This window comes from Eurytemora carolleeae, unplaced genomic scaffold (assembly GCF_000591075.1).
Source record: "Eurytemora carolleeae unplaced genomic scaffold, Eaff_2.0 scaffold503, whole genome shotgun sequence".
NCBI classification, from domain to species: domain Eukaryota; kingdom Metazoa; phylum Arthropoda; class Copepoda; order Calanoida; family Temoridae; genus Eurytemora; species Eurytemora carolleeae.
The window spans coordinates 223,541-232,684 of NW_019396393.1; the positions used below are offsets into that span (position 1 = coordinate 223,541).

The 9,144-nt window shown below is 31.9% G+C and overlaps 1 protein-coding gene across 1 annotated transcript; it reads left to right on the plus strand.

Moving 5' to 3' along the window:
- The first annotated feature begins 249 nt into the window (after positions 1 to 249).
- Positions 250 to 8,272, plus strand: LOC111702356 (uncharacterized). The gene is made up of 13 exons (XM_023474014.1): positions 250 to 605; positions 1,060 to 1,109; positions 3,637 to 3,687; positions 4,312 to 4,414; positions 4,847 to 4,880; positions 4,987 to 5,195; positions 5,526 to 5,669; positions 6,227 to 6,300; positions 7,070 to 7,140; positions 7,218 to 7,251; positions 7,397 to 7,484; positions 7,714 to 7,813; positions 7,917 to 8,272. The coding sequence occupies exons 6-13, from the start codon at positions 5,015 to 5,017 to the stop codon at positions 7,960 to 7,962; spliced, it is 738 nt and encodes a 245-aa protein (XP_023329782.1). The 5' UTR covers positions 250 to 605; positions 1,060 to 1,109; positions 3,637 to 3,687; positions 4,312 to 4,414; positions 4,847 to 4,880; positions 4,987 to 5,014; the 3' UTR covers positions 7,963 to 8,272.
- The last annotated feature ends 872 nt before the right edge of the window (positions 8,273 to 9,144 follow it).

Sequence of the window (9,144 nt, forward strand, 5' to 3'; positions counted from 1 at the left end):
AGTAATGAGATCGGAACAGTCTATATATACAGAGATCTATTAATATTTTGTTTTCGTGTTCAGTAATGAGTTCGGAACAGTCTATATATACAGAGATCTATTAATATTGTGTTTGTTGTGTTCAGTAATGAGATCGGAACAGTCTATATATACAAAGTTCTATTAATATTGTGTTCAGATAATGAGATCGGAACAGTCTATATATACAGAGATCTATTACGTTTGTGTTTGTTGTGTTCAGTAATGAGATTGGAACAGTCTATATATACAGAGATCTGTTAATATTGTGTTTGTTGTATTCAGTAATGAGATCGGAACAGATCAAACCAAACCTATTTTCTTCTCACAAACATTCAACAAGATAAAACAACCCACACAACCTCGTAGAACCACACCCTCGCCACCTACAGCCACGCCCCCTTCTACTACAACCTCGACATCAAGGAGTGGTCCCTCCTCCTCCTCCTACCAGAAGAATAATGAAGGGGGTGTGTCTGGTCCTAACCCAGGTTCTGCGGGATCTCTAGGGAGTGGATCTACTAGGTACTATGAGGATACAAGGTTCTATGATGAACTACTGGCTCCCCACACATCTCAGCTCTCAGGTCTAGAAATACCATTTTCTATAAAGAGATTGTTTCTAAAATAATAGAAGAGGGTATAAGATGAATCAAATTTATTTTGATCGGTTCGTTTTTTTTTATCTTGTGTTTCTGTTAAGAAAAATTGTTCCAAACTGAGAAATCTTGCAAGGGTTCGTAACATTCAAATTAAATAAAATATGAAACAGATTATTATTCGATAGTTCTGGAAAAATATTTTTGGCAAAATATGGTTGCTTTCTTCTGGGGGTTTCTTTTTACAGAAACATTAAATAAAAATATTAATGGATACCGAATTGTATTCTGCTTCATCTTGTAACCCTCTATAATTTTCATTAGTACTCTCTGCTTAAATTTGTTTTCAAATTTTATTGAGTTGAAAAGTGTAAATGGAATTTTCTAAAATTTGAATGATATATATTTATACATAAACAATAATTATTTGATAATATTTTAGTTCCTCCGTACAATCCGTACTATTCTCCAGAAGTATTCTCCTATACTCAGGAATATTTATCAACACAATTAGCAGATTTTTCTGAATGCAACTGAACTGTACTTTCATCCTAATATTGTGCAATCTAATTTTGTTAACCATTGATATGAAATTTTCTAGTTGAAATTAGATCTCCGCGTTATCATTATATATATAAATTAGAACATCAAGGAATAACTAACTCTAACGAGGGGTATACAACGGGGGGGGGGGGGGGGCTTTTGGAGCTCAGCCTCCCCGGGATCAGTAAAATCTATAGTTTTCAAAGTGAATATATAAATAGTATTTAAAATCTTTTTTAAGCCCTCTCTACCAGAACAAATTCCTTTATACACTCCTGGTTGAATTGACAGTAAGATTGGCAATATATACAGTTAAACCCTAAATGAGCCATACAGCAAAAGAATTTATCAAATGTCGTCTTGACAATTTTTCAATGGTTTCTTATACTATATTACGTAAACTTCAGTATTTACGAAAATAAATAAATAGCTATGAATATGCGGGAACAGTTTTAAAGAGCTCCTTATATCATTTAATTAAAAACTAAATATCTGCAACATTCCATTATCAGAAATTGAAGAATACGACATTTGATGAATTCTTTCGATGTATTTAAAGGGACCGTTCACTTATTTGGGTAATTTTAGGGTAAACTAAACAGTCTATTCGCTGTTGATTGGTAATAGTCTTACTTTTCAAAGACAACTGTGGCCGGAGANTTAACCTCGTGTTTCAGAAACCCATGATTCTGCTTAGCTGTTATTTTCCCTCGTATTCCGGATTATAGTTCGTAGAAAAGTAAATTGGTTGAGATGATTAGGTATTTCTGCAGGCTCATACCACAATGCTGACGTCCAATTGTACACTTAATTGTTGAAGGGTCATAGCTTTCTTATTCGTTTTTGAGCATTCAAGACTTAAAGCCACGGGCAGCCGTGGTACATTTGAATTTCCGAGCTGGTTCAACCAGGGTCAACCTTTACGGTCCCAGTTTGTACTGTATCGGCCTGACATTGCGGAAATAAAGCAGATACTCAATAGGACTAGCCGGTGCAACAGGGTTGACGAGGTCAGACTTTAGGTTAAATTTACAATTTTAAGCTGTCGAAATATAAAGTAATTTCAACTCTAATTTTTTGTTAGTATTTCAAATTATAAAATTTTACATGATTAAATAGATTGAAATATAAAGGGGTTTCACCATCAGGTTGTAAAGTTAAATGGATAATAGAATAAAAGCTTGATGAGGGTAATTAGTTTCCTTTTTCATGATTGTTATACAAATTTTCGTAAAACCTCATTTCTCTATGAAAAACATTTTTTTGGTATGCAACAATTTTCATTGAATCCTAATAATCTAAAACCTTATCAATGAAGGTCCATGTTAAAGCTAGAGCACGTTACAAAGGAATGTCATTAATTAGAATTAATGTAAATTTAAACCTCTTGGGGGGATTTAATGATAAACATGAGGGTGTACGTATTTCGTGATTTCTTAGTTTTTCAATTCTTTTTAGTTTTGTGTCCTACATAGATAAATAAATAAACATAGATAGCTTATGTACGCAAAATCACCAAGAATTGTACAGTCCGCGAACTCATACTTCTAGGGGTCAAAGTGTACTTCAATGATAAGCGGGGTGGTTTGATGTTTTAATGGATTTCATAATAGAGTGTAAAATATCTCCGGGAATGGAACTATTTGAACAACAATATTTCACTGAGCAATACATCATATTTACGAGAACTGAAGAAGGACATGAGAAGAACTAAACTAACATAAATTTCTCTCTACAGAACTCATGTACACCACAAGTACTCATTGACATAAGAACAGCCAATGTTCACAACCGACCTAGTTAATCTATATAATAGGAATATCTTTAATACATCTCTGTACATTTATATCTATCAAGATGAAAAATGTCGTCTTATGCGCAATCTATCTTTATCTATGGTGTCCTATAGCTAAATTTCAAAAGAACAAATTCTGACGTCCAAGTGTACACTTGATTGTTGAAGCTTTTTGATTCGGTTTTGACCATAAAAGACTTTAAGCCACGGGCAGCCGTGGTACATTTGAATTTCCGAGCCGGTTCAACCAGGGTCAACCTTTACGGTCCCAGTTTGTACTGTATCGGCCTGACATTGCGTAAATAAAGCAGATACTCAATAGGACTAACCAGTGCAATAGGGTTGACGAGGTCAGACCTTAGGTTAAATTTACAATTTTAAGCTGTCGAAGTATAAAGTAATTTCAACTCTTATTTTTTGTTAGTATTTCAAATTATAAAATTTTACATGATTAAATAGATTGAAATATAAAGGGGTTTCGCCATCAGGTTGTGGGGGATTTAATGATAAACCTGAGGGTGTTTGTATTTCGTGATTTCTTAGTTTTGCAATTCCTTTTAGTTTTATGTCCTATAGCTAAATTTCAAAAGAAACTTATTATCTATTAGTTAAAAATGTAATCATAAATTGGGTATTTTCTCCCAGTTCATATTTGAGTATTGAAAATATTTGTTGGAAAAGGAGGTATCGGAGTCAGACCTAGAGGTTTCGGAGAATATTACAGAATTTGAGGAAACCATCATTTATACTTTTTATGCAATTTTTGAAACTTTGAAGTATTGGCCGTTGGGTTTACGTTATAATTTTTAGAATAGCCATATATACAACACTGTTATTTACTGCAATATTTGTTTTTGGGAATTTTAACCGTGTTAAAGTTGAATTAAAACAAAATTTTATAAATTGATATATTTTTATCCGGAAGAATTTTAATAACCTTGAAAAAGAAAAAAAACGTCCTTTTCATTGGATTAATCTCTAGCTGTTCAAACACACAAGGTTTACAACCAAAACGCATGACATTACACTCGAATATAAAAGCCATTGTTTGATACAAAAACAAGATTTTTACATTGGCGTGAAGTGCAAAATAAAATGCGTCAATTCTTCTCCCGAATTTGTTTCTTTTTAGTTTTATATTTAAACAACAAACAAAGAGATGCGATTTACATAAATCAAACCTATTCAATATTTTTTTTCAGGGATTTATTTTCAAGTAAATAATTCTTGTAATGTATATTGAAAATAGTAATTCATGAGAAATTTGCAGTTTTTATTTAGTTAATTCTCATTCTATGCATGACATTTATATTTTGAAAACTTTAATATGCATAAAATTAAATGGTTCTGGTTTAGACTGAAACGGATTTAGAAAATAATTCCAGGGATTATCCAGAGATAAACGAGGAATATTTCGAGATTGTGACGAAACCTTCGAAACCCTTTAATACGTCAGCAGGAGTGTAAAAATATTTATAGATTAATTAATAAAGCAATAAAGGAATTTATTATTCACCACAAAGTCAAATTCATTGATTCCTATATCTTTGCAACCTGAAATGGAATTTAAAGAATTTGAGCCGCGGTTTAAATCTGACAAAAACCCGGTTTAAATTAAGCGCCGGCTTAAATCTTGAAAAATTTGATACAATTTTAAGTAGAACCAACCAAATTTATTTAATTTAAACCGCCGCTCAAATTCTTTAAATTTGGCCACTGATTTCATAGAACTTTGATATTTTAAACTATTAGTTTTGTCAGATCAAATAGTTTATGTTTAAAACATATTGGGATTAGAGAATTCGACTTTGGGACGAGTAATCAGTTTATTTGAGGCGTAATCATTTTTAGATAAAGTAGAAAATTAAGTTTATATTTTTTTACACTGAAGATGTTACGTCAATAGTTCCTCGTGGTTCTACAAGGAACTTTAAGCTACATTTATTACGAAAACATTTCATATTAATATTTTGGAAAAAACAAAATTTTTAGCAATGTTTTATAATCAACAGTTTAAAGTTCACATTACAGGGAGGGTGTTCAAATCATCTTGTCAGAGATGGAAGACGACCGAGAGAAACACAAATTAGAAAAAGACGACATTATTCTAATAACTGAGCGGGGAACAGATCCGATATTCTCCGAGCTGATCGGCTCAGCAGTGTCCAGCAATAACCTCAAGAGGAATAATCAAGAATTCAAACAAAAATCAAAAGATTTTGATGAAACGTTTTGTGGAGGTAAAACTAAATCAAATTTTCAGAAACGAGGGCATATATGTAGGGGGGGGGGGGTCATGTGGCAGTGACCAAACCTATACTCCTCTAGGCACTTATGCAAAATTTTGACCTTCCCAGTAAGAATTTAATCCTGATAGTGATCAAATAACAGAGATCTTTGTTTCATGAATAGACTTTCGATTTTGCTAAAGAGAAACTTTTCCCTAAGAAAGCAAGGAAGAAAATGGTCGACGTTTGCGACACTCCTGGCAACAAAGCACAATAGTTTCTAATATAAAGGTTTAAAGGGTAACGTCGTGCATTTTTACAACAAAATTATTATAATCCTAGGTGCTAGTGACCTGGGGTTCTGTGCTTTAACCCCTAGCGAGCATATTGATGATCAACTGGAGATAGCTAACCAGATACTCGACCAGCCAGACACACAGGATTTTAACCTTGACCATCTCATGAAAAAGTGTCAGCATATTACAGGTTTTTAATTAAAAGATTTTTCTTAACCCTATTCTTGCTGTAGTTTTTTTTACATAACTCAAAAAGTATTGGTCTGAGGCTGTTGAAATTTTCTGACAGCCTATACTCCTCTAGGCACTTATGCAAAATTTTGACCTTCCCAGTAAGAATTTAATCCTGATAGTGATCAAATATCAGAGATCTTTGTTTCATGAATAGACTTTCGATTTTGCTAAAAAGAAACTTTTCCCTAAGAAAGCAAGGAAGAAAATGGTCGACGTTTGCGACACTCCTGGCAACAAAGCACAATAGTTTCTAATATAAAGGTTTTAAAGGGTAGCGTCGTGCATTTTTACAACAAAATTATTATAATCCTAGGTGCTAGTGACCTGGGGTTCTGTGCTTTGACCCCCAGCGAGCATATTGATGATCAACTGGAGATAGCTAACCAGATACTAGACCAGCCAGACACACAGGATTTTAACCTTGACCATCTCATGAAAAAGTGTCAGCATATTACAGGTTTTTAATTAAAAGATTTTTCTTAACTTTTTTATTCTAATTTATTCCTGATTTAGACATATTTGCCGGATATTTTATACCAAACTTGGAGGATTTAGGAGATACTTCAGAGTTTGTACACTCACCTGAGGTTTGTACTGACTATTATGTACAGTGTACTAGTGTCTTGAAATGTACTTCATATTGTACGGTCATTTACTGTACGTTTTCTACAATTTACTTTAATTTCTACTGTCTTATACAACGATTTACTGAAGTTTACTAAAATGTACTATATTGAACTACAAATTATTTTAATAAACTAGATTGATCTGTTAAAAACAACTATCTATATATAAATTTAGCTTGTCTGGGTGTCTGTTTGTTTGTTTGTATCCAATAAACTTCAAAACGGCTGAATCGATCGGGCCCAACTTTTTTGTGGGATCTTGCGTGACCCCAGGGAAGGTTTTATGGATAATTTTGCCTCTTAACAAAATTCGATTTTTGAAAATTTTGAAAATCCACGATATTTGTGTTTGTTTTTGTTTTTAAATTGTATACAAGGAGAAAATGTTCACAATTGAAATAGAAAAACCTAGTGAAGTATATATTTTACTAGATGTACTTCATTGAACTACAATTAGCTGTATTTTATGTGACTGAACTGTACTAACTAGATTTACTGTACTTAAATTTATTGTGCTCTATATTGAACTGCAGTTTACTGTACTTTTCCACTGTATAATGTATTGTATTGTAATGTGCTCTTATGTTTTGTATTGTGCGTACGAAACTGCATTGTAATGCACTGTATTGTACTGTAATCTTTATTGATCTATATTTTACTTCAATGTCATGTACTGTACTTTTATGTACTACATTGCACTAGTATGTATCGTACTGCACTATTATGTCAGGAAACAGGGGCCCCTTGGAGTTGGAAAAGTTATCAATACAAGAAGAAACAGATTTGTTCTTCACAGCTTAGGTAAATCATAAACGTAAATTACAAAAATTAATAATAATATTTTTTTTTTACTTATTTATTTAAATATTTTTTTTTAGTTTTATCCTTCCAGCTTATGCTAAAGAAGTTCAGGTACAAAGAAATTTTCTTAAATTATAAAAAAATTGAAATTTAGCTTTTTACTTATCTTACAGTCGAATCTAATTCATCTAGTTTTAAAGCGCCCAAAATTCATATTGCAACAAATGCTTTAATTTAACAGTACTTCCCCCTTAAGGGTACATGGTACAGAATTGTACAGACTGATGAAGTACGGCAGAAGGTTGCTCTAGATATATGTACAGACCCAGGCTTGCCATGTCCAGGTATTAAAATAAACGAACAGGCTGCTTTTACTTTATCGACTTTGACGAGTCGGAATTATTGAGCTTTTAATTTTACCTTACTAACTATACTTTTTTTGTAGCTCTGGATATATACACTTTAACACACTTATTGTTAGTTTTATTTCTAATGGAGTAATCGGCAAAGTTCTCTTAGACTTTTCCGTGAACTCTTGGATCAAGCTGTGAATAGTCATAACTTATTTTTCAGGTATTTCTGATTGTGGAAATAAGAGTGTCTGTACCCAACGGTACACTTACCAGTTCTTACTTTCAGTGCAGAACTCGCTCACAGACTGCCCAAAAATAAGGAACATTTCAAAAAACATTATCTACAATTTTAAATTCCGTAAAGTTTTTTATTAATTGTTTTTAAGGTTTTTAATGAACTGTTTAGATTTTTGAAATGTTTAGAGCTTTCAAGTTCCCAACAGGGTGTGTATGTCACATGGAGTTCTAAAGAGTGAAAAAAAATCTTATTTTATTTAGAAATTGTTATAAATTAGAACATATGCTTCTAATTTTGGAACCGACTGTTATAAATCTTTGTGGCATTGAATGTTTTTATGAGTTTTGAAAACAATAGTCTGACATGATTTAGTCAATTATTATGTTATTATAATATTTCATTCAAATTATGCTTATTTTTTTGCCTAGACCAAATAGATTCTAGTCCAATAGATGGCAACTTAGAATATATACACTCTCAGTACAGCTGTATTCTTACGTCATAAGTGTCAACTTAGTTTTTGTGTCCGACAAAATTATTATTAAGTAATAATTTTGGAATAAAGTGCTTATTTTACGGTAAAAAAGTGCAATTTTGTGTTACATTTTTTCTGTTTTTACTCTTTTTATTTAATCTTGGAAAACATATTAACTAACGTGAGAAAGTTTCTTTTTCCTTGTTATATTTGACACTTGTGACGTGTATAATATGTCCATTTCTCTGTTAACCTATTGTACTTAATAATCTATTTTGCTAGACAATCATTTTTTTGATGTTTATTTACTTATATATTTATTTATTTATCCAGAAAATTTAATAAAAGTATTAAAAGTGACTAATTCTTTTTTGGGAATTGGAAAATTAAATATCAAAATTAATACTGACAGGAAACCCAAGCATCAGGAGTATGTTTTTGCTCAGTTTGGAGATTTTTCCAACTTAGAAACAATTCAAATTCTTAATTAAATAACTTAATGAAGTAAAGAATATTAAAACAAATAAATACGGTTTCAGGTTGGATAGAGTTTTTTAACAAAAAAAAACGAATCTCGCTAAACTTTAAACGGAGGTGACAGAGCTTTAGAAAGACTCGTATATGTATGAGATGAGCGTTAATAGGACGGATTCCATGTACAGAAAACAACGATATCCTGAAAAGAAATGTGTAAACTGAGAACACAAGAGAACCAACCCAATCCAAAAATGAATTTACTAAGATATGGTTAAATTAAGATTAAACAATTAATAATACATCTAATAAATTGACCACATTCTTAATCAAAAACTTGGTCTCGAACTTGCCACATTTTTTTACCTTAACACTTTAACTGTTGAAAGTATTTTAAGCACTAACATACATCTTATCTAAACTTAATTACTTCCCATGTTTATTGAGACACCCTGCATAGTACA

What these genes read in the sequence shown, in the direction of transcription:
- LOC111702356 (XM_023474014.1), top strand. Translation starts at nt 5,015, where the DNA reads ATGGAAGACGACCGAGAGAAACACAAATTAGAAAAAGACGACATTATT. An exon ending in AGTTTGTACACTCACCTGAG is followed by an intron (nt 6,301 to 7,069) that starts GTTTGTACTGAC and finishes CTATTATGTCAG; the next exon opens with GAAACAGGGGCCCCTTGGAG. An exon ending in CCCAGGCTTGCCATGTCCAG is followed by an intron (nt 7,485 to 7,713) that starts GTATTAAAATAA and finishes CTTATTTTTCAG; the next exon opens with GTATTTCTGATTGTGGAAAT.